This window comes from Anser brachyrhynchus, assembly GCF_964034855.1.
Source record: "Anser brachyrhynchus genome assembly, chromosome: Z".
NCBI classification, from domain to species: domain Eukaryota; kingdom Metazoa; phylum Chordata; class Aves; order Anseriformes; family Anatidae; genus Anser; species Anser brachyrhynchus.
Window position 1 is genome coordinate 53,725,963 of NC_137697.1, and position 24,973 is coordinate 53,750,935.

A 24,973-nucleotide genomic window follows, 5' to 3' on the forward strand; every position below is an offset into this window, starting at 1 on the left:
CACTAGATGCCTTTGTTCAGTGCACAGATTCATAGAGCTGCTGATGTTTCTGATGTGTTTGGCCCTAGCATCCTACTGTTACTGCTCCACCCTACCATGATTCATATTTTGGCCAGGTGATACTAATTCCAAACTATTGGCAAGTTCAGATGAAACAGCACTGCACACTGCAACAATCACCACTTGTGCCATTTACAAAGAAATACGTGATGCATCGTGTGGATGCCTTGAAAACATGAAGCCAGCAGAGAAGCATTAGCAGTACCACCAACAGCCAGGCCTTAATGTTTTGCTGGAAGGACACAGGAAATAGAAGAAAAAGCCAGCTGCTTTTACAGGAACTGTACTTGATCGTCTCTGTTCGATACAATGCAGCTACAGGGCCTGTAAAGGCAGTTCAAACACATGAGAAGATCAGAGTAAGTTTCAAATAATGATGGTCAAAAGCATGGGGGAAGGAGGGGTGAAGGATCTTATTCAAAAAAAATATATATATAAAAAAATTGGAAAACCCTAAGGATTCAAGTCGCTGTACGCTTGTGCTTTCCTTCTAATAAAATTTAAGGGAAACGCCAAAGATACTAGAAAAGCAATCCCTTGGTCCCATTCCAGTTACCAAGCAGAACTGTGGCAGACCTGAGTTTCAAAAACTTATTTCCAAAAACAGCCTTTCACACTGTGGGGATATGTCCCATAAAAGCCAAAGCAAGCTGTGTGAAAGTGGTTAGCAGAAAAAGATCAGCTCCAGAGCATCAGCTATCAGGTAGCAACAGAGGACGCTGTGCTGCTCTTCTGTTTTGCCTTGCTCAGGCATAAAATGCACTAGAAACGAATTTTCATGTGAAGACTACACAAAGGCCATATATTTCTGAAGCAAAATATTCTTACCCAAAAATAAATCCTCCACTTAATTTAAAATACATTGGATTTTTAATGTTTTTCTTTGTCTTATGCCCTAGCATGCATGGCACACTCTTAAATCAAGCAAAATTTAGAATCAGAAGAAATACTCCACTAGCCTGTGTAAATGAACAGCTTTTATGGATTTGTTCAAACTCAAGGTAAAGTTAGTTGATAAAATATGCTGTGTTAGCCTAATGATCTTTTTTCTATTTGGATCCAAAATACCAAATAAATTAATACGTGCTTATCTGTATTTGGTTTTCATCTGTATATAACACCGGTTCTTCAAGTGAAGCTCCTTATGGACTTACTCCAGACTCAATTTGAATGAAGCTTTCATTTAGCTGCATCAGTTTAGTCCAAGGCCCACTTGTACTTGACACTCAGTGCACAGAAGACAGCACAGGACTCACCACTTCAAATCTCCATCCACTAAACAGCCAAAAGATTTCCCAAATAATTCTGTTATTGCAGACAGAAAAAATATCCTCCGTCACTCTTCAGCGAATTCCACCAGAAGACTTACACTCTAATCTGTAGTGAGGACTGATATGTTAATAATCTAAAAATGCATCTAAGGCTCCTGCACCTTAAGCTCGCCTCTGCACAAGGCTGTAAGGTTGCCCCTCTTGTGAGACAGGACACTATGACACATTGTATCTTGATATGCCTTCTGAGACAGGAAACATCCTATTCCTACACAGGACGCTAGTGTATGCAGACCAGCTATACAGCTCATCCTTCCCACTTTCAGTACCTTTCATTAGTCTTCTTGTGCTCAAAGAAATGATAGCTTGAGCATTTTCCTCTCCATTCACAGATACAGAAGTTTTGAGACAACCATACCAAACCGAAGTACAGTTCAGTTTCCCTAGCAGCTTATCAGCAACTTTTCAATTTATTTATTTAAAGGAGCAGGAGGAGAGAAAGGGGAGTAGCGTATTTTAAAACTCAACCAGCAGCATTTCTGCTATTACTCCCAAGAGTTTTTAAAACAAAAGTAACCACTGTAGTAACACTGCCTACACTGAGAAGGGTGAAATAAAGTACATAGCAATGCTTGAAACTTCTAGAGCAGGTCATCGTCAACTGCTAATGAGCCCTCTGAGGAGATTCTGAGCCAAATGCTCTTTCAGAGCGTTCATGGGAAGCAGTTGCGATAACAGCTTTGGAAATCCACCCCAGAGTCACGCTGAAGGAATATAATGCAAAATAGCAAGGGAGAGGCAGGGAAGAAGGTCTCTGGAAAAGTATCAGTGTCCACAGTATACTGCAGCAGGCAGAAATCCTACAGTGACTACAAATAAGGTCTGAGAGAAAGAGAGAGCTTGTGATATGGCCATCTTAAGAATAACATATTGCTGACAACCAGGCAGGGTCCATGAAGTTACACACGGGATTTAGAGAGGAGTGGCAAATAAGGCAATCTCCATAGGTTGTACTTAATCTTCCCAAATTAATGGAGATTTCAGTTCTATGGCAGCATGCAGATCTTCATATATGATTTAAATGCACCATCAATGATGACAAGGCTATAAATCACTTCATTAGCTCAGGTTCTATTACAGTTGCCATGATGTCACCTCACTACAGAGCATGGGCAATGTTCACTCTAAAAGAGATTACTGATGCCAACTTTTGCAAGGTCAACACCTAAAAAGACAAGACATTACCAGTCCCTCCAAAGTCAGACCAGAGATTCTCTTTAACACAGCTCTGAAAAGCATTTACAAGCACTTCGATAGAGAATATGTAAAGGCTCCTGCTTAGGGGTATTCGCACTCCTTGAGAGATCTTCTCCAAAAATTACTTCTGCAAGACATTCCTGTTGGCACTCTTGAACAACCACCTAAGCTCTCGAACTAGAAACCAAGCTCAGGAAGGGTAACTCTTGACTGCAATAGCAGATAAATCTGAAAAAAGTCAGGTTCGCAAGCCTCAACCTGATGCACACGACCCTGAGATCATGCAACGAGAAGGCATCTGGAAGAAACAGCAGAAGTGAAAGTTGAGCAGCAATCCCCATCCTGCATTTTACTACTGGTATTACATACCACGATTCTTTCAGTGAATGCAGACCAACAGGCACTACCAGCTAAAAAAAAAAAAAAAAAAAATCCAACTCTAATCCTGGCAGAAATTAAAGCTTAGACAGACAAATGCTGATGAGCTACACAGGAAGCTGCTTCCAGAAGAACCCACTTCTCCTCTCTGAGGCTACTGTAAACCACACAGGTCAGGAAGAGCAAGCTAATCAATATGCAATTTCTAGGATATGCAAGGTGAAGGATGCTCTTACAAGAGCTGCACAGAGAAACAGCAAAGTTGAAAAATTAGCACATTGTCAGATCAGAAAGAAGTATGAAGTGAAGCTATCTGAAAATCTGTGGGAAAAAAAAATTAAAAAAATCTCAGTTCCTTCTTCAAAGCGATAAGAAAAACTGACCTTTCTCATCATGAAAGAAAATGTCTTCTTAAATCCACGGACATATAATATACTGCTGCCAGAGCTTTTTGCAAACAAAAGCAGCTTGAAGTTTTTACATCTGTGGCTGGTTTCATTTACAGTACATTGAGTTCTGACAACACGGCACTGACGTGATTTTTTGTAAACTAAGGTAGCGTTTTCCTTTCCAATATTTTCGGTGGCTTCTCTTTCCCTCTTCATCTTTCATATCAACTTTACACTGATGTATTATATGGCTCAGAAAACATTTGCTAGGTTCCAGAGGCTTCCCAATTTTAACAAAGTGAAAAACTCCTATTCAGAACCCTATGGACAGCAAATAGGAAATGACAGAGTCACATCAGCTTCACCTGTAACTTCTTCGAAGGATAAAGCAGCAAGAAGAAAAAGGGTAATTTTTCCACCCAAAGGAAGGACTGAAACAGTGCTAAGTAGTGAGAGTGAGCAGCCTCGAAGGAATTTAGGTATGGAAAAGGCAGAAAGAGTAAACGCTGGCGGAATGTTCTAGGAGTCCGAGGGGAGGAAGGAGGACGTGGGGAGACATGCTTGTCTCCTTATGTTGTATAAGAAAGAGATGTTACAGCAGACTGAGGCACTAGACCTTGGTCGTAAGAGAGAAAGCATTATGCTGTAGGATACTGACAGGAATTTCAACTGCAGGACACTGACAGTGGAAAACCAAACACATCTAATATGTCTTCCATATTTACTCCAGTATTTCAAAGCAAATCCTGACATTAAATAAAAAAAAAGAAAAAAGGCCACCTACGTACGAGCTGCCCTGTTCTATTCTTTATCTGGATTAAACTCAACTGGTGAGATAAAAACACGAGGTGCTCTGCTAATATAAGATACTGACCATATCACCAAAGCAGCACTTGTACTAGCTTTTACAAGTATGACACGCAGTATTACTCTCCTGCTGGAACTGTATATTGAACAGATGCAGCCTCAGTAGTCCAGCCTTGTCTCGCTTTCTTCAAAGCTTCTTTCGTGTTCTCTTAGTTCCTGAAACAGCTAGTGGCTGACCTCTGAACTGTAACTCGAAGAAACAAAGGCAGAACTGATCCGTGCTCCTTCTATACACTTCAGTCAAGGTTTTTGCCGTGGCCAGAAATAGAGTGGTGTCAAGTATTATCTTTGCATTAAATGAAAAAATCAGTGGTTCTATCAGAAAAATAAAATTTTACTTTTTCAGCAAGCCTTTTGAGTTCTCCTGTTGACTTGACACCTCACTGTTGTACGAAAACACGTTCCTCTGTTTTACTGCCTTCAGGGAGGATAAATTCAGCACAGGCACAAACACGCTGCACCTTCGCTGCTTGCTTTTCTACACTTTATTTTGCTTCACGACAATAAAACTCTCCCCACGCAGCAGCGTGTGGCAGACACACAGCTCGGCACAGCACACCACGCGTTCTCCATCCAACACGCTCCCGTCCTCGCCGCGACCAGACGGACACTGCTGGGTTTAACACCACGACGCCGGGCAGCTTCTAGGTGTCCCCCCACCCGGGGCAGAAGGGGCAGGGTCCCACGGCCCCGAGCCCCGCTGCCTACCTGTTGGCGGGGTCACCCCGCGCCCGCAGGTCTCGCTGCCAGCCGCGCTCCTGCCAGCCCCGGCCCCCTCCTGCTCCTGGTGGCTCGGGACGCGCGGCGGGGCCGGGGCAGCCCCTCCCCTCGCTCACCTCCCGCAGCGCCGCCCAGAGGCCGCGCCCCGAGCCCCAGCGGCCGGCGCCGAGGCTCGAGGCCGCCGCTCGCCGCCGGACGAGCGCCGCGGCGGGGAGGAAGTTGGTGGCGGAGGCACCCTCCGCACCCCCCCTCCCCGTCCTCCTCCCCGTGCTCCTGCCGGTCCCGTCCCGGCGCTCACCTTGGGGAAGGTGCCCTCCCGCCGCGGGCTCTTGGGGTGGTCGAAGTGCCCCCTGTCCAGCATCAGGTACAGCGAGAAGATGACCACGCAGAACACCGCGCTGCCGAACACCGTGAACTGACGGCTCAGCTTCATCGCCGCCGCCGGCCGACCGGCCCCGCCGCGCTGCTCCCGCCGTCTCTTCCTCCTCCTCCTCCTCCTCCTCGCTGCCCCCCCGCGCCCCGCGGGGAAAGTTCCGAGCCGGCGACGGGCGGCGGCACCGCGGCGCCGCGGGGGATCCTCCGGCGGGGCAGCGCCGAGCCCCCTCCGGCGGAGCGCGGCAAGTCTTGCCCCGCGCGGCGCGCCGAGCCCCGCCGAGCGCCCGGCGGCGAGCCGGGAGGCGCCGGGAGGCGCGGATCAGACGGGCGGGCAGCCCGGCAGCGAGCGGGGAAGTGGCGGCGGCAGCAGCGCCGCGGGGCCGACCGAACGCCGCCGCTCCGCTTCCCCTCCTCCTCCTGCGGCCGCCCCGCTCCTCCTCCTCCTGCTCCTCCTCCTCCTGCTCCTCCTCCTTCTCCTCCTCCTCCTCCTGCCGGCCGCCGCACGCTGTCGCCGCCTCCCCCGCCCCGCGGCCCGAGCGCTGCCGCTGCCGGAGCCCCCCGGGCCGCCGCGCACACGCTCCGCACCCACAACAGCCCCCGCCCGCCGCCGCTGCCGCCGCCGCCGCAGCTCCGCGCTCCGCCCCCGCGCGGGTGGGCGGTGCCAGCAGCGTGTCACCGCCGCGGCACCGCCCCCAGCCCTCTCTGCGCGGAGGCCGTTGGCGCCCCGGATAACGGCTGCCCGCGGGCAACCTGCTAAGGGAGCCGTGGGGGCCTCCCCGTGAGAGAGCCGTGTGCCGAGTGCCCCCTTCGGGGGTCGGCCCCGACGCGCACCTCGCTTCTCTGAGTCCCAGGAGCACGCTTGGCAGAAAGCAGCTCCTGTCACGGCGCTGGGGAGGGTTGCAGCCCCGCTCTGCTGCGTCGTTTGGCTCCCAGTTCTCACAGATTTAATGGTTCGGACGTATTCACGCCCGCTGTCTGCTTCTGAGCGGTGTTTTGGGGAAATGTCACTGAGAACTGCACGAGTGCTGAAAGCATGTTTTACCAGTGCACACATAATACATCATTAAGAACTTTTGCTGAGAAGCTCTGACACCCCTGTGATTTGAAGTCCAAAAATAGGTGTTAGCATCACTGCTTTTCTTTTCCTTTCTCACTAACCCTCCCCCCCCACAAAGTTGCTAAAACTGTAATACTAACAAATTTTTGGCCAGCAAAGTTCAGTAGACGGAGCCAGGAAATTTAAATCTATGCTTATTTTTTCCATATTTAGAGCCTGTTCCAGTATCCTACAGAACCTACTTTAGGGATTGATAATTCATAACTTCTAACCCCCTTCCTCCCACTAGGCAAAAAAAAATAATAATAATAATAAAGTGTTAGATTCTGGATGTGAAAGGCCTTACAGGACTCCTGCAGTTACTGGATATGGATGTTATCAGCTACCATGGTGGGAAATGCTGACAGCAGAGAAACTGTCCACTTTTGTACATATTGACTGAGTTTAAGTTTCAAAACACCGATTTTAATCAGGGGGTGAGAAACAGAGGCTGAAGAGTGAAGCTGAGCGCTGGTGACAATACAGGGGAAGGACAAAAAATCGGGGCTAGCGCAGGAACAGAAAGGGGCCAACAACAGGGAAAAGCGTGGAATAAGATACAAAACAGGTCAGAGGAAAGAATGACAGTGGAAGGGCACAACAAATGATGACTGGCACAACAGACGAAAGATGCAGGTGGATCTTCTACAGAATCAGAAATAAAACCCAGGAGTTTTGAAACCTGATGTTATCTGCTGTTCAGCAAAAAGCTGCAAACTCACGGACTTTACCTGTTCACATTTGCTCCATCCCCCCCTCTAGCGGCAGATGCACACAGAAAATAAAAATGTTTCTTTTCACATTTGTTACTTTGTTAGTGGAGTTCAGATACCTTTGTCAACCAAAAATCCAAATTTGCAGTGATCTATGTAAGATGCCATTTCCAAATTTCTTTTTCCTAAGAGGGAAATTGTGTTTAAATCTGCAGTAAGCTAACAATAAGATTTCAAAAAATGGCATCGGGATCTGGGATATGTATTATTTAGGGTTCACTCCAAAGCCTTTGCTCATCTTTTACGTGATCAGATAGGTAGTATTTTTCCTCATTTTTTTCTCGACATGTTTAGTTGATTCTTTGAGCAGGGTGCCTAGAGGGAAAGACAGAGTTGTGAACAAACCAGTGATCTGTAGACCTTCTGTTTCTCTAGTTGAAAAAGTCGGAAGCAGTTTGATGAATGAGACAAGAGTACTGCAGAGAGACAATAATGGTCAGGTGGCTAAGAGAACAAAAGTGCCGCACACAGACACTGTTCTCATCTCTATTAAAGGGCTTCTTGCTGATACTGTCACACAAGCCAGCATATCTACCATATCTACAGAAAGCTGGTAGGGGTTCTTTACCTCCCAAGTTCCTTCCCAAGACATAGGTGATCTAACCTGCAGAAGTACACAGAACCCGCATTTGCAGCTGAGGCCAATGAACGCTATGAACTTGGATGTTTCCTCATGAATGTTGTTTTACAGATAAAATTAGTACTGTATAAACTATGATTTCTTCGAACATGACTAAAATGTAAGGAAATTGACAGCTGTATTGCCATTTCACTGTTTCATTGGTGTGTATCAAGTGATGAGAGGCCACAACTGAAGATGACAGTAAAACCATGTGTTGTATCGTGATAATTTCAGCAAGTGCAGACCACTGAATCAATAATAGCATGCATCATGTGCAAAGTAGTATCTGGTCTTATGCTTTAAAACTGTGTAATAATGTCTGAGGGGACAAATTCAGATTACATAAAACAGTGTCATGATGTATATATGGACCTCAGGTTTTCTAGGCAACATTTTGATATGTTTCCTGTGTATTTGATTTTGTAACTCTTCCTATTCTTGTTCTGAGATATCTGCTAGATGACACGATATCAGAAATCATTATCTGCTTAGATACTTGTTCTATTTTGTTAGATACACCGTAGTAACCTAATATCTAGTAGCTGATAAATAAGAATGTATCTTCTATAGAATTGAGAGACTCGGCTAGGGTGGCGTAGGACTAAAACCTTTAGGGTGTCATAGGACTAAAACCTTTAGTCTATCATCAGTAGATCTAGTGTTGGTAGCATGCAAAGACAAGTATTAGAACAACATTTCCAGTTCTGTTTCATCTTTGTGGGTTCTGTGTGTGGGTGCGTGGGTGTTTGCTTGTTTGTTTCTTTTCACACAGAATGGGAAAAGGATATCAGTACTACACAACACTAAAACATATGCAGGTTCTGATTTGCTTAGAGATGCAGTGCCAGGTCCAAAAAATTCCTCTCAAGTAGAATTCAGGTTCCTTTGATAGATAGCTGAATTACCTTATGGAGCGGATAAGGAGAACTAAGTGCTTCAGAAGTAACACTCGGAAATCTGAAACTGTTCAGGGAAGATTCCTGGGCAGTGAACAAAAAACGCTGAAGACAGTTGTTTATGTAAAACCCATCCCTTTCTCAGCATGCTAAGCATTAAGCATGTTAGTAAGGAACTAGAAATGTATGTTTTCATCTAGTCAGACTGTGATTTTGAATCCTCTCCTAAATATAGATGTCAATGGCTTGTTTTTCAAACAACTAATTAATATATCAACTTTTGAAGTGTGGAAGGAAGACAATGGTGATGCTGACCACTTTTATAAACTAGCCATGTTTACTTAAGGCTATCTGTACATATCTGTGTGTGTATGATACTACAAATAAATACATATTATATATATTTTTTATACATGTGTGTGTAATCCACCTATGTCAGTGTTATTTGTGTACATGAACACTTTTTGTGCGTTGAAGCATTTAAATACTGGCTATACTACTGGAACTTTGGTCTTTTGCCAGTACCTTGTGCAATAGGCTACAGTGTACTAGCAACACATAACAGTGTTTCTGCCATCCTTTACAATTATTATTATTATTATTATTATTATTGTTATTACATTAAGAACTACATTCTCTGAGGGATCTTCTGGCTTCAGAGTCACGGCCATGTTTTTTCTACTCATTTAGGGTTAGACGGGAACACGGGTAATGAGGGTAGGACAAACCTACGCAAAAGTTCAAAACCAGACCTGCAGTCATATGAAAGAGTTTCATCTTAAATACAGATATGTCTTCAGCCATAAGCAGCTGCTGAGTGAATTTTTTATTATTAAATTTATTTTTTTTTAGATGTCAGGTTTGAATTTAGGCACCTAAAAACATACTATTCCTTTTCTTAGATGCCAAACTCCTTTCCTGGATCTAGCCTCTAATAGGAAACAGAGGAAACTGATTTTGAATAGTTATTTTCTTACTGACCGGTCTGATGGTATCTAAATTACATTTTCCACTACAGACCACAGAAACCTTATCTCTGGCTATTCAGAAACTGTACAGTCAAGTAAACTCCATACCTGAAGGCAACTGCCACCCAAACAAGGTAGAAAATATGAAAATATTGTACAGGTGTAACTTCTATAACACCCTTAACTGCATGCTAACTCACAACAGCAGATAGAGCTATAATTACTGTGGCTAACAGTATTGTAAACAATAAATAAATAAATAAATAAATAAATAAAATAAAATAAATAAAATAAAATAAATCTGTGAAAGTATTTATTGACAAGAGTTTGTTTCCACACCAAGTCAATAACTATTAAATCATGAAATTAAGAGACAACATGTCTATTTTAAAATATATATAACTTCTATTGCTATATATAACTTCAGTTCTTAGAGACGAACTATTTCATTTGGGAAAATGGAGGTGTATCATCACCATTTAAAACCATTATGGCTGGACTGGACAACAAGTGATCAATATGTTGCTTATTTGAAAAATTTAACTAGTCTCAGAAATTTTGTAATGAACACAGAAGTTTGGCAACCTTTTCAGGTTTTCTTCCCCGCGTTTCTTTTACCCACTTTTCCCTTTTTTCCTCTTCTCCCCTTCATCTGTTTTCCTCTTACCTCTCCCATTTCCCTCCCCCCCCTCCTTTTCCCTTTTCCTCCTTTTTTTTTTTAATTATTATTTTTTAAACCAATAAGCCTTCACATTCCTGCCAGGCTATTTTATTTTCATTTAATCTTTCCTCAGTGTCAGATCAATCACTTTTATTTAAATCCAAATGAAAAATCTACCAGGAAGCACTTTAGCAGTGCCTCATTGCCTACTATTAGTATCATGGAGAAGTACTTGCCAGTCTTTGCATATATTGAAGGTGTAAGGCTCCAGCCTGCAAAAATCAATCAATGTTCATTGCAGTCAGGTCATTCTTCTCTAAAATATTAGTAACTACTGAAGCAAAATAAGGCATTGCTTTCAACACCATCGAATTTCTTTTCTTGTCTTCAGTATATAACTTTTAAACATTGCATTTGATCACTTGATTGAATCAAGGACCAGAGCCGTGTAAATTTTAAGCAAATCATTTGTTTGTATGTGTATTTAAACTCTGATGGCTTTAGAATTAGTCTGCATTGGCCTAGTATAAATCTTGAAACACTGTATAAGGGAGCACTGGGGAATTTACGAAGCCTCGTGTATTCTCAGCTGAGATATAGCTGAAAACATGCAAGTATGCAGGTTTCTTAAGCTCCTGGTGTTTTTTGTAGTTCTAATACAAAAAAAAAAAAAAAAAAAAAAAAAAAAGAGGAATATAGAACAAAGGTGGTTCATTTTTGTTTGTCCTTTAAATTTTTGTAATGCAAATTTCTGCTTACGTTTTTTTCTTCAAAATCTCTTTGCGAAGACTGAATTTCTTTGAAGAAATGTAGTGTAATCTGTTGGCATCCTCCTGTTAACAAGTCTGATGTGAATTGCTGCAAAAATTTGATTTTATATGGTACTTATATATATAGTCTGAATTTTTTCTTCCCTTACATACTGAAATTCCCTCCAAATGCTTTTAGAGTGCATGATTTGAAATATATGTTTACAGTTTCTGTCTTTATGTAACAATATATTATTTGGAGAGGAAAAAATGGTTTTGTACTTCTTTGTTAAAATCAGAATTTTGAGACTATATTTTTGCAGAAAGTTAATATAGAGGCTACAATCAATTACTTCTGTTATCCTGATAGGTTAAACAACTTCATCATTATATTAACATATTACAGATCACACTAAACGGCAAAAAGGTAGAATGAAACAAGTCTAAATGTGTATACATTAAGATTCTGGGCTCTTTCAAATCCTTGGAAGGCTTTTTGTTAGTCTGTCTCGACACCTACAAACAGTGGTGCAGCCCATTCTCAGAGGACATACTAGAACTATTTGATCCCTCTCACCAGGTGCTGTCTGACACCATTTTCTGAGCTTTTTTGTGAGCCACACATGATTGTTTGCCATGAACATTGAATTCATTTTTCCTGATCAATGTCCAGTTTGCCCACTCGCTGTAACAAAGCCCTTCTCTACTGGAGAACCTTGAACAGCCTTAATCCTCTCTGTGCTGAATCAAAACAGCTGGACTCTAGGAAGCAGATAGCTTCACAGCCAATGTTAATTTAATTAGCATGGTATTACAAAACATCAAAACGTTACCTTCAAAGATCTGAAAATAAGCCATGACAAGCCACATGTCTGTAAGTCTGTCTGAATGTGTGTGAACACCCATGAAAGCTTACTGAAGTTCTTATGCAATGATAATAGTACAGAATAACAAGAAACAGTCAAAGCAAAATTTTAAATAACAGAAAATAATGTTGGACAAGCTTGTTCATTAGTGATGAATCTAGCTATTAAACAATACATCAATGTATTTTATGAAATGAAAGAATGCCTTCATTCTTTGCTGAATGCTGTTGGACACCTGTTTTTTATTTGGGTAGTCAGTCATGTGTTTAATTATTTGGATATTCTCTAGGAAATATAGTAGAATAAAAACACACACAAAAAAATGAACAATGTATCTGCTATAGATATACATATATTTTGAAAAATTAAAGCTGATTCAGTACTCAATACAAAGTAAGGATGGAGCACAGCAGAAAATGAAATATTCATTGTGAACAACACAGCACTGGCTTTAAAAGTACAGCATAGGTTAAGCTAAGGGAAGAATAGACTAACATCATAGGACAAAACTTTCAGTGGGCTTTTCCAGTGTCATTCAGATCTCAAGAAAAATAGTGAACAGAGGTATTATGTAATACTGGAGTTACATCCCCAAAACAGACAGAGGCAGTCTTCTGCATCTCCAAGTATCCTAAACATACTAAATACCATCTCTAGGAAACACAACTGGAAGGCAATATTTAATGAAAGACAAAGAATACAGTAGTATCCTGATTATTTTCAGAGTTATCTAAACCTGGGAAACCATTCTGAGAACTGCAAATCTTCAAGTACTAACAAAGGTTAAAGGGGATAAACCCACAACTAATGGGTGGAGATTCTGCATTAGCAACACCAAAGTAAAAAACAGTGTCTCAAATTTAAGAAGTCACATAGGAATATCAGTTAAGATTTTTTAATTAACTAATATCTAATGAATGGTAAAACAAAATATTCTTCAGCGCAGCAAATGTCATACTTGTTAAAAAGTAGTTTACAGTTACAAGTTACAAGTTACATGTTACAAGTTACAAGTGTGAGATTAGTACTACCTAATTCGGAAAGTATGTTTTATCATTGTAAGTCTAGTGACAGAAATAAATGTAAACCAAGTTACAGTTACGTGTTCCTATGGTGCATTTATTTAAAAATATATATATAATCTTGACCATTTACTTAGCTCCAAAGTATAAAAAATTGGTCAAATATAAACATCATAGTCTTCTATATTTGTAGAAAGACTTGGTGTAGTAGAGACATCCACTATATACAGATTTGCAGGAGCTTGTCTCCCTTCACAGGATTGTGCAGCATGCTTTTTAGATACTTTTTGAACTTTTACCTGGGGCAAAAACCTAATTATTATGGAACCTCACTAATGCTCTTATGTATGTTTTTAATCCACAAGTTTTAAACCATGCAGAGAAAAGCTGAGCACATGTACAACTCCCTTCATGTTTTTTTCTGCAGTAACAGCCTAAGTTATCAGGGTGGTCCAGAAGTACATTTGGTACTGGATATTTTGCTAAGTTTTGGAGTGTATGTGAGTATAAGGAAACACGTTATTTCCTGGCCCACCTTGGTTGAAAATATCTGTTCATTTCTGTAGAAGTTCTAGATCCTTATTTGATCAGAAAATTTACCGTAACTTCAAGTGCAAACATCCTTAAGAATATGTCAGATGCTTCTACTATTGCGTACATGAACTAATTAAATCATGACATATATTCACAAATTTACTCATCTTGGAATGATGTTGACAATATGGAACAAAATTTGCATATTTTATGTCTATTGTTGCTTACTGCCTATGAAAACAAAGCTTCAAAATTGTAGAAATACAGTACAGCATATTTTTGTATGACATTCTGGTTCTTTTTTTTCCCTTTGACCTCGCTTCAATTCAGCTGAAATCTATGTCATAAAAAAAAAAAAAAAAAAAAAATCTTACAAATCAATTTATATTTCGAGAGAGACTTTTTTTTCTTGGTTAATACATTTGACTATAAAAAAGTCTAAGGGCAAGATGGTTGTGAAAAATCATACTAAATGTGTAAGGCTCTGTACAGTGCAGCCAAAAATATTTGGGCAGGCAGCGCTTTTAAAAAATAAATAAATAAATAAATAGTAATAAGAAAGACATTACTATAATAAGACAAAGAGAAATGGTGAAAAAGTAAATGACAACTGACACCATCTATGTAGACTTGTGCAAAGCATTTGGCACTGTCTCACACAATATCTTTCTCTCTAAATTGGAGAGACGTGAATTTGACAGATGGACCACTAGGCAGGTAAGGCATTGGCTGGATGGTTGAACTCAGAGTTGAGGTCAATAGCTTAACGTCCAGGTGGAGACCAGTGATGTGGCATTCCTCAGGGGTCAGTACTGGGACCAGTGCTGTTTCATATCTTTGTCGGTGACATGGACAGTGGGATCGAGCACACCCTTAGCAAGTTTGCCAGTGACACCAAGCTGTGTGGAGTGGTCAAAATGCTGGAGGGAAGGGATGCCATCCAGAGGGAAGTGGACAGGCTCTGGGGCCCCCAGAACAAGGACATGGATGTATTAGAACAATTAAGAACACTTCTTCTATGAAGACAGGCTGAAGGAGTTGGGTTTGTTCAGCCTGGAGAAGAGAAGGCTCCAGGAAGACCTTAAAGTGGTCTTCTACTACCTAAAATTCTTCACTCAGAGGGGGGTGAAGCACTGGCACAGGTTGCCCAGAGAAGCTGTGGATCCCCCATCCCTGGAAGTGTTCAGGGCTAGGTTGGATAGCCACCTGTCTAGTGGAAGGTGTCTCTGCCCATGGCAGCAGAGTTGTAACTAGAAGGTCTTGAAGGCGCATTCTAACCAAAACCATTCTCAGGAATACAGGTTTCACTAGTTGCTTTTCTTCAGAACAAGGTGATCCTTTTTGCCTTCCAAAACATGCCTAAAAATAATAGAATAGCTTCCTTTTATGTTTTACATCTCATATATGGAGATTAAAGATTAATGTCCATATAAAAGATTATTTCTAAATGAACAAACTTATTACACTATTGAAGGGAATGAACACCATGTCTCCACCTGCTCCAGCACACCCAACAAAAGAGAGTGCTTTCCACAGTCACTGGCTGCTGCTGTAGGCTCTTTGATGTTGAAAGAGGCATGTCAGCCATAATGCTTCTTAGCTGGTTGAGATTTCAACAAAAAATTTTGCAGTAAATATATGCGTGCATTTTTGTATGCAATATAATGCAGTAGACAGGAGAACAGTAATGCAGAAACGATTAACATTAACAACATGAAAATATTGTTTGTTATAAATTGGAAAACAAAAAGATCATACATTACCCTGCAAAGTACCTTGCAACTTCCTCCCACTGGCCCATTTTCATGTTTAGAGTGATTTGCCACATGTCAACTCTGTCAGAAAGGAGATAGCTGGCTCAATATGGGCTATTGGGGACCAACATCCATGGGCAAGTGCTCTGTAAGATGTTGAAGTGTTAATTGAGAGAGAGAGAGAGAAAATGTGGGAGTTTGTTAAATGTTGTAACATGCCGTAACAAGTTTCTGTGACACAGTACATGACCTACATTGTACAGAGGCACAACGCGTGGTTGCATTATTCCACTATTTCATGTCACAATGCAGGAAGTAAAACAAAGGTTTTAGCGAGATTTATACAGCTCTGATGAGAACAGCCCCACAAATCCTGTGGGAGACAGGTGAAGGAAGAATTTTGCAACAGTGTTCTGCAGTTAGAGTGCTTCAGAATTTTAGTTTGAAAGCAAAAAGGGAAAGCTAGGAAGCTGCAGAGAAAGAGAGGAGGTTCTATTGGAAGCAGTATAATTTAGTGTTCTATCAGTTTGCTCTTTCTTCTCTGATACCCTGTAATTTAATAAAGAACAAGCACTGTTTTCCACAGTTGTGGCATTTATTAGCCTATCTCTCCCTTAGGGTACCTTATGTTTATAAATAGGAGTTAAGTTCTGTGGAACTTCTCCATCAGATAATTGTTAATCTGGTGTCTATCTTCTACCTGAATGCCCAATTTTTGAGAAAATGTCATTCACTGTTATGTAAAGATGTAATAGGTGTAGTGTCCTCTTCCACCACAGCGTAGAAGATTGTAAATAACTACTAATAAAAATGTACACAATCAAGTATTGCAACTATTCTCAACTCCAGTGGTCCACAGACAGTTCATTATCAAATGGCATTAAACAGGAATCACTAAGTAGTTATGATAACATCTTGACACTGTATCTTGGCTTTTCTGTTGGTGGTGTTGTATTTCCTTAGTCAGTGATTAATTAGCTCCTTAGCTTTTTCATCTCTTTCTTTCTGCTGTGAGCAAAAATGTGTGAATGATGGGGAGGAAATTATCTCTCAATCTCCTCTCTGCTGGAGGCAACAGGGAGAGGATTGACTTCTATATTTTTTTCTTCACAGCATAACTGCATCACAAGTAATCACATGCCTGTCAACATGACCATGTTTGCTTTGTGACCACATTGCCAATGTCAGCAAGACTCAGTTGGCACTCTCTGTGGTGATGACAAGTAATACATGTGTCTGATCTGCATATAAAAATTCACACTATCATTTTATTCTTGCATTTGTAAGAGTTGTATTTAATTTGCCTGTTCATGCCTATCACAGAAGGAAACAATTCAAGTCAACAAAAGTAACTTTATTGAAAATAGGGGCTGAAGTTATGAATCTTTGCCTCCATAATTGTTAGGACCAAGATCTGCTCTTCAGAAGGAGAATAAGTTTGGGGAGTTTGTGTTGATTTTGTGTTTCAGAGTTTCTATCTTCTTATGCCAGAAGGCAATAACATCATTTGCAAAGCCTACTTGAAGAACAGAGAAAATGGAGATGGTAAAGCTTGTCATTCAGAGTATTTTAACAGTGAATAGAAGCATATGAGCATGCATAGATGGATCAGGTACAAGATCTCTACAAAAAAAAAAATGGGGATGACTTAGGATGATCAGGCATGGGCTCTGAACTTTTCCATGAAGAAAGATATATTAAGATTTTTTTCTGAGGAGCTTGCTCAGTACTTGATAATGTGACAGTATGTTCATATGAGATGACCAGTGATGTACAAAGACAATGCCCAGGTTACCGGAAAGCAAGGCTTCAGGTGAGAAAGGCACTAGAAAAATCTAGTTCAGGCCTGCTGTACTTTCAGGAAACCAAGGAAACCCTTGCTGCCCTTTGGATGAAACTTTATTTCAATGTGTGTCAGCCAGCTAAGAAATATTTTAACCACAGGCTAATAAAATGCAGAATAGTGAGAGAACGTAATTTCAACAAGCATCACAAGCTTTCTTAAGAATGCTTTGGAAAGGATTGACGATTTGCGATAGAATCTCAGAGAACGATTTAATGAATATTCACACTCTTGCATTTAAACTGCACAGCAAGAACACTATGGCTGAATTATGGAGTCCTGCGCATGCAGTGTTTTTGTGCTTCCAGTTATAACAAAATTGTGTGTATTATGGACTGTGACTATTCCATTGCATCTGATGTGCAGCTTATGTATGTCTTATAGACTAAGGATGCCTTTTTCTTTGCCATTGATGTAATTCATAGATGCCAAGACAATGGACATATTATTTGCTGTAATTGGATGAAAGTATGCAATATGTAATTTTGTAAATCATAATGGCAATACAAATCATTAACATTTTTTTCTCTTCTTAGAATGTTTTATTAGGTATAAATTGCACAACAGACTATTCACTTTTTAATCTGAGTAATCTGTAGCACACGGAATGTAGAGGCAAACTTGGAATTTCACTTTGTGGTTTTAAATCAAGTACTTTATTAAGGTTTAAAGCAGATTTCAGCTGTTACTTCAGTTGCATCAACACTAAAATAGAAGGTAAATACTCGACAATTCTTTTGTAGTTAGAAAATCAAATGACATTATTTTCTGTTGTTAGAAACCATAAACAATCTGCCACTATCGTATACTGAAGAATACAGAAGTAGTCTTCCATGTTTATTGTTTATGTTTTTGTGTGTTTGTTTTTGTTTTGCTTTGTGTTCTTTGTTTTGGCAGCATTTACTGAATCTTTTATAAATCCAGGAAGCAGGAAAGTGGTGAATCTGAAATGTTAATGAATTAGTAGTTTTGAAGTTCTTATCACCCAGCAGGAAGAACCTCTGTTTTTATTGTCATCACAGAAGTGTTGTTAGGGATACTGCTTCAACAAAACAAAAAAGGTTTCTTAGGTGGGAAAGTATAGCCTTATTCCAGAATTGCTTTCATAGTTAAGCTGAAGCAGCAAATCTTTGGCTAGATAATATGTTTCTTGACAGAACAATTCTCTCTCCCTGCTTTTAAGACACATCCTGCTTTGGTTTAGAGCATTTTATTTCTAGAAGTGTTAATGCTATCCAATATCTTAACTGTTATTTAAGGGCTAACCTTTCCACATTTATACAATTTCAAAAGGGTGATAATTAATTAATTTTTTCTGAATATAGCTCACACAGGATGAGATATTGGGCCTTTAATGGCACAGTTTAAGATTTCCTAAGTCTGAACTGGTGCTAACAGAGTTGGTCTTACTGTTTACCCCATTTCTGAATTCCCATCACCTGTCCTGTGCTGCAGCTCTAGAACTCATGATGGTGCACAGACAGTGCAATCAGGCAACAAGGACAGCTGACACCTATGGAAACAAAAATTAGTTTGTTCTCAGCCAGGCGTGGTCCTGTACATGACTGTACCTTTGATTGCACAAATGCTTGTGCTGTCATAAGCAAGAGAACATAGATTTATATTGGTTTAAGCTAACAACTGAACAACACCTTCCACTGTAAAGCATTTCAATTGAAAAAAAAAAAAAAAAAAAAAGGTAATTTATTTACAGTTTTAAAACAGGGATGTAGTGATATGAATTTTTGGAGTGTCTGGATTTTGTGTAACAATCAAATATGCAAGGCTGAAATTCATTACGGGTTCTTGGATTTGTTGGATTCAGGGGTAAAATGAAAAGCTATCAATATTTCTGTTCTTCTGACGCATCCTGCCCCTGCTGAGCTGAGATACTTTCTAGACAGCTTAAGCGTTTTGAGACATCTTTCCAGGCCCAATGAAAGAAACAATGTGAATTTTGAATTCCAAGTGCCATAATGGCTGAACATAGCAATATATGTCTGATTTCTGGAGTTCTATTATTTCTTTGAAAGAAATACATAACACTGGAAAGCTTCCAAAATGAGTAGAATGAAGCTGAAGATCACATTGGATAACAGAATTGTTCTTATCACACAGTATTTATGCGTTTATGTGGTTTTGAAAGCATCTGCCTAACTATTCAAAAAGTATAGAACTTCAAGTACTCAAAAAGTATAAACTTCAACTATTCAAAAAGTATAGAACTTCAAAAAGTATAGTGAAACTGAGTGAAACTACTTAATCTATCTAAAAACAGATTGAGTTCTGGAATGGAATTAATTAATCACAACACATTTGAAAAAGACAAAATCTGCGTGGAAGAAATAGAAACAGATTATTTCTATTTTCACCTAGCAGTTGGGAGTCCAATTCCTAACCTCGTCCCTAGGCCAAGTTTATGAAAATATTTGTTCTGAAGCTATTCAGCTTTCAATAAGAAAATACAAATCTAACAAATCTGAGGAACGCTGTTCTTCTGTCACTGTTTTCAGAGTGATGCATCAGTAACAATAATAAAGAAAATTATATTATTGCCACCTGTTGTCAGGACTAGATTAAACCTTAACACTGGGTGCATAGAGCAGTCACCTTTAACATGGTGAAAAAAGTAAGCTATTAAGCTCTTTTTATTTAATAAACAAATAAATCAGCAAAATAGTTGAGCAATCAGTACGGGTTGAAGTACAGTCTTAAGTAGCATGTACAAGTCTGTACAGAGCCTCTAGCGTCCTTACGTAGGCTCCTCCTAGTACCTGAATGAACAAACAGACACCAAAATATTAATATTTCTTCAAAAGGAAGAAAAAAAAAAAAGAAAAAAGAAAAAACCTTTGAGCCAGACTTCATTGCTTATGGAATAGAGCTATGACCAAAGCAATTTTCAATTGTTTGATTACTCCAAAGTTCTGAAAAATGACTTTGTGCATTCCTTGTAAACAAATAAAAGGGAATAGATTCCATTATCTTCTCTCCATTTTATTTTATTTTATTTTTTTTTAGGGAAATAGCCTGGAGGACTTTGATATGATTCAAAATCTAGAAAAAGCAGAGGACAAGTTAGTCATCACTCACATACACATGTACGGTTTTGTAACTGAAACATTTGTCATTTGATAAATAGCTCAGAAAGAAATGTATTTTTAGTCTTGTAAAACAAAACTGTTCTTCAGTCACAGCACACTATATGCACCCAGAAATATGTAAATATATATTTATAAGTGTTGGCGAAGATGCAGTCAGCAAAATGATGCATACTACAATAATTATTTGGCATTTAGAAAGCTGTACATTAAGATGCAGTGTGGAATAGCTTTACAATTTTTTAATGTTGATGATAGCAAGTGTAACAGAGGGGAGATATTTTAGGGAATATCAACAGGTTGAAAAATGAAGTTTGAATAAATGAGAAGATTATCAGTAGTCTTTTTAAGTTACTGTTTTATGACAACTGTGTGGGTTTTTTCTGCGTCGCAGTTAGTCTGGACCCATTTTGCTCAGTCGGATTAAATGTTAGAGTTACACTGCATTTCTACAGTGAATTATTCTAAAAGTGTAATCTTACAGCTTGTCTATGATTACAAACTGAAACAAAGAACACCAACAAAAATACTATTTACCTCTTTAACCATCACAGTTGGCGCACTTGCTTCGAGTCTCAGCAGAATTAAAAATTATGGAATCCAAATTATATTTCCTCTTGGAAGCATTTTCTTCAGCCTTGTCATTACTCTACATATTTTTCAATGGCATTTGGCATCTTTTAGCACAATTAGTCTGTATGCATACAGTTCTCTGAATAATTGTTGTGCATTTGCCAGAGAATATAAACGTGTTACTCAAACAAAATAAGAGCTTGTTAGTATATTTACATCTGTGTAATGCCTAAGTGGACAAAGAGTGATATTGCAGGCTAAACAGTTCCTCCCACCCCCATACACCCTCCACCTGTATACTGACAAAACAGCTCTTCCTGCAGCAGTAACTTCTCTGGTCCAATATTGTAATTCTACTTCACATGGCAAAGTGTGATTGAAAGCCTGGATGCTGAATCCCATCACAGCTTTCTGGAAATTATATCTGCTCCACCTTGCTTTATGCTGTTAAATGCTTTAGGTAAAACTTTGAAGAGAAAATTGTATCAGTAATACAAGGATGGATTCCTGCAAAAAAACAGAACTTTTGTGGGAATGGAATGCCGGCAAGCCCAGAGGTGCAGCAGGACAGGGTTTATGCCAGCTAAAGAGAAAGGAAATGTAACAGACTTATTAAGGAACAAAAATATAAGCCCGATATTCCTGTTGAGATATGGTTTTTTACATGTCCATTGCTGACATGGTAAATTGGAATCTTGGTACCTCCCTATTAGTAATAATGGACAGTGATCTGATCTGAACTGAGAGGTGTCCTTAAAATGGTGCCTGTGGGAAAGTTGTAAATGCAAATGATGTTGAAAGCAAGAGTTAAATAATTGGAAATATCTCCAGATACAGTAAAAAGGGAATCTGAGTACCTATGATGGAGAAGTGGCTGCTTCATGTATATAGACAGCTTATTTTCCCCCAAATCCTTTCTCCACCTTCTTCTCAAAATGATAGCTGTGTGTGCTTTCTTATTTGACCTTGGATATTTATTTTCATTTTAACATGGTCCTTGGTAAGAGTAGAAAATGAGTCATATTTTGCAGAGATGTTTGCTCAGTACTTATCTTCTGTTATACTGTAAAACTGGGTCGGAAAGACAGATCCTGAGTTCTCAAAGAGATCTTGCATCTTTTAGAGAAACAAACTTAAATGTCAAGAGTGCACTGTTGATCAAAATATCAGCAGGCTGACAACAGAGCATCCACTTGACAAGACAGAAAAAAAATCACTCCTGTCCATGTTATGTAAAACCTTTCATCAGATTTTCTGTCTTCCTAGAAGTATACCTGTCATCTAACTCTGGCAGACAATAAGAAGAAGTGCTATGAATAAACTTACTGTCAGTTGCAATTATGCTCTGCTTGGACTATTAAAGAGCAGACAGCAATCTGGCAGAAGACAGTCTCCTACATCTTGATAACCTGAAAAAACTATCTAAGAATTAAAGGCTGGCCATTAAGCCTAAGAACTGATATGTGTCTATGCGAGTTCCACTGCTGCTGTATTACTCAACGTGTCAATTTGTATCAGAACCAAAAATGCAGCAGCCCTTTTCCTGAGGCCCTGCTTGACCTCTCAGCTGACCAGTAATGACTGCTGCACATCTGTCTTCACCATTTTTCTTGTCTTTCTCGCTAACCATCTCAGGACGTGCCTTACAGTTTTAAACTTCTAGGATTACTGGCAGCTGACTTGGGTGCTGAGAAGGCTCCTGCCTTGCCTTTGTTTTGGCTTTGTCTTCCTGACCTTGGTCTTTTGTGATTACAGCCCTTACCTCCACTCTTTGTATCAGCCTAGTCAGACCAACTGTGACAGCCCATGCCTTGGTTATGATCTTTTAACATCTACCACATACAGTGAGAATCTTGCATATTAACACTCACACTTTTAAAAGAGCATTTGCCATAAAATTCCAATTCAAGTGAAAATCTATTATATTTTCTTCATCCTGAGATACATGATACATGATATTGTACAATATTGTACAATATCATGTTCTGTCAAACCTTACCTTGGACACATAGCAAAATATTGGCATATCTCATATTGCTTGAAGTCAGCAGGCAAATTGAACATCTTACCATCAGCCTTGGAAATAGAATGTCCCCTGGGCCTCACAAATGCTATGAAATGCAATCATGCAGCAATAGGATGATGGATATTTTCTGTAATAACGACTGTCCTAGGCATAAGCCATTTTTTGCCCACCTTCTGTCTTCCAAAGATACATGTCACTACTTGCAGTGAGTCAGGTGATGGTTAAATCTTAGTCTGAAAATACTGTCTTTCCTGATGCTGTCATTCTGCAAATAGAATACTACCTCTCAGTCTCTCAATATATATGAGATGGCTCCACTGATCAATACAGCATACGTGTTACTATCAGCAAGACATGTTAAGGAGGATAAATGGCACTAAAAGGAATGGAAACAGGAATTTCTTGGAATTTTGCCCAAGTACTCTGACAGATTTGTTAGCGCTAAGCTTGCACCGATTGCACCAATTCTAAAATACAGAGAAGACCCACAGGATACTGTATCACATGTCTTCCTAGGAGACACAAGGAGGCCCTTGCTGAAATCCATATATCTTTGGCTGTAGTCTTTTTCTTTCAGGGTCTGATGCATCTGGGAAAGGCAGACAGCTCTGATTGCGCTCTATCAGAGGAATGATGCTGGCTTCACCATGTCTGCAGGTAAAATCTAGACAGCAGACATGCTTATCTTAGACTGAAGTATATTATTCAAGTACCATTGGAAAATGAACCCCTCTGGGAAAAATAATATGATCATTTAACATTTTTTCTACTTTTCATCAGCATTAAAAACTGGTTGACAGGAGGAAAAAGGTGGGACTGTTAAGAATATCCATAAGCTTCCTTCATTTTTTCATTGTTTTGTAACATTCATCCTGGGAGCACACAGCACCACCTGATGAAGCTAAACAGGTTGTGAGTTTGTCTTTATAAAAATCCTTCTCCTAAAAGCAAACCTAATTAACTCATAATGTCTAAGCAAGTTCCTAAGGAGGTATGCATTAGAATCCATATCATTCTAAAAGGCTGGTTTTTGAATCAGCAAGACTTGTGAAAAGTAATACATTACAAAAAGCTATACTATTACTTAAGGTTTCGAGAGGCTGTAGAAGGAAAGTTAACAGAGTACTATATCACATTTGTATTCAGAGACTAGCCACAATCCAGTAGGCCTGTACTTTCACTGCAGCAGAATAAATCACGATTGATATTAAATTTTTGTACCTCTGAATTCTGAAAACTACACTGTGCTTCAAAAGGTCGGCAGAAATGGCACTCTCTTGCAATTCAGACTTTTGGATGTTATCCAAATGCAGTAACTTTATAACATGATAAATAATATCTTAGTACACTGCATTGACCTGTGTTACTTCTGTATGTTTTCTAGCTTTTGCTTAATGAATTGCATTTATCTTGCCCATCTGTTTTCCTTTTTGTCTAGTTACCAAGTACCATTTACCAAGAGAGTAGATAATAAAGAAAGGCCCATTTAATACTTTCTAAATAAGATGGGCTTCCACAGACTGAAATGTGAAAGAGAGGTGAAACCTCCATCAGATTTCATTGGTCTGAACTAATAAATACAAGTGTTTGGGTGGCTGATCCACTGAGCATAAATAACTGCTACCTGCCTCTTCTCCAGTAAATAATGAAAAAGAAAAAGAAAAAAAAAAGTCCTTGGGCCCTTGGTTATGATTTTCTTTAAAATCTATTATTTCTTGCTTTTGTAGTGTTTGTTGATATTTCTTGATATTAGTAGTGTTGTTCTCACTGAATATGTTTTCTTTACAACGAATTTATAATGAGTAACATGAAATATTAATATCTATCATATGAATCTAAATAGATGACTAAAAATACGTTATTGTCTTTATGAACAGAATTATCATCAGTTTCTGCTATATCACTTTTGCACTTACTGAATAACTTCTTCATTTTTTGGAATGTGGGATGACATTAAATCTTAGCACTCATGATTTAGAAATATACCAGAACCTCAAACTGGCTAATAAATATATAAATTTCTTTAATATTACAGACTACTCTGTATATTATTATTGACAATACTGGCTGCAGTAATTTGGCCAGTTAGAGTCACTCAGATCATTGTTAGAGTCCTTTCTCACAGTAGTCCTTGGAAGATGTTATCAGAAACCCGTTCATGCAGATCTCCCA

At 39.5% G+C, this 24,973-nt stretch overlaps 1 protein-coding gene across 1 annotated transcript in view; it reads right to left on the minus strand.

Moving 5' to 3' along the window:
• MAN2A1 (mannosidase alpha class 2A member 1) overlaps positions 1-5,885 on the minus strand; it is a 138,726-nt gene extending 132,841 nt beyond the window's left edge. The window contains exons 1-2 of the mRNA XM_080572773.1: positions 5,600-5,885; positions 5,241-5,544 (exon numbers count right to left, since the gene is read on the minus strand). Coding sequence (XP_080428899.1) covers positions 5,241-5,375 — 135 coding nt within the window. The 5' untranslated portion in view covers positions 5,376-5,544; positions 5,600-5,885. The remainder of the gene's footprint in view (positions 1-5,240; positions 5,545-5,599) is intronic.
• Positions 5,886-24,973: the final 19,088 nt, after the last annotated feature.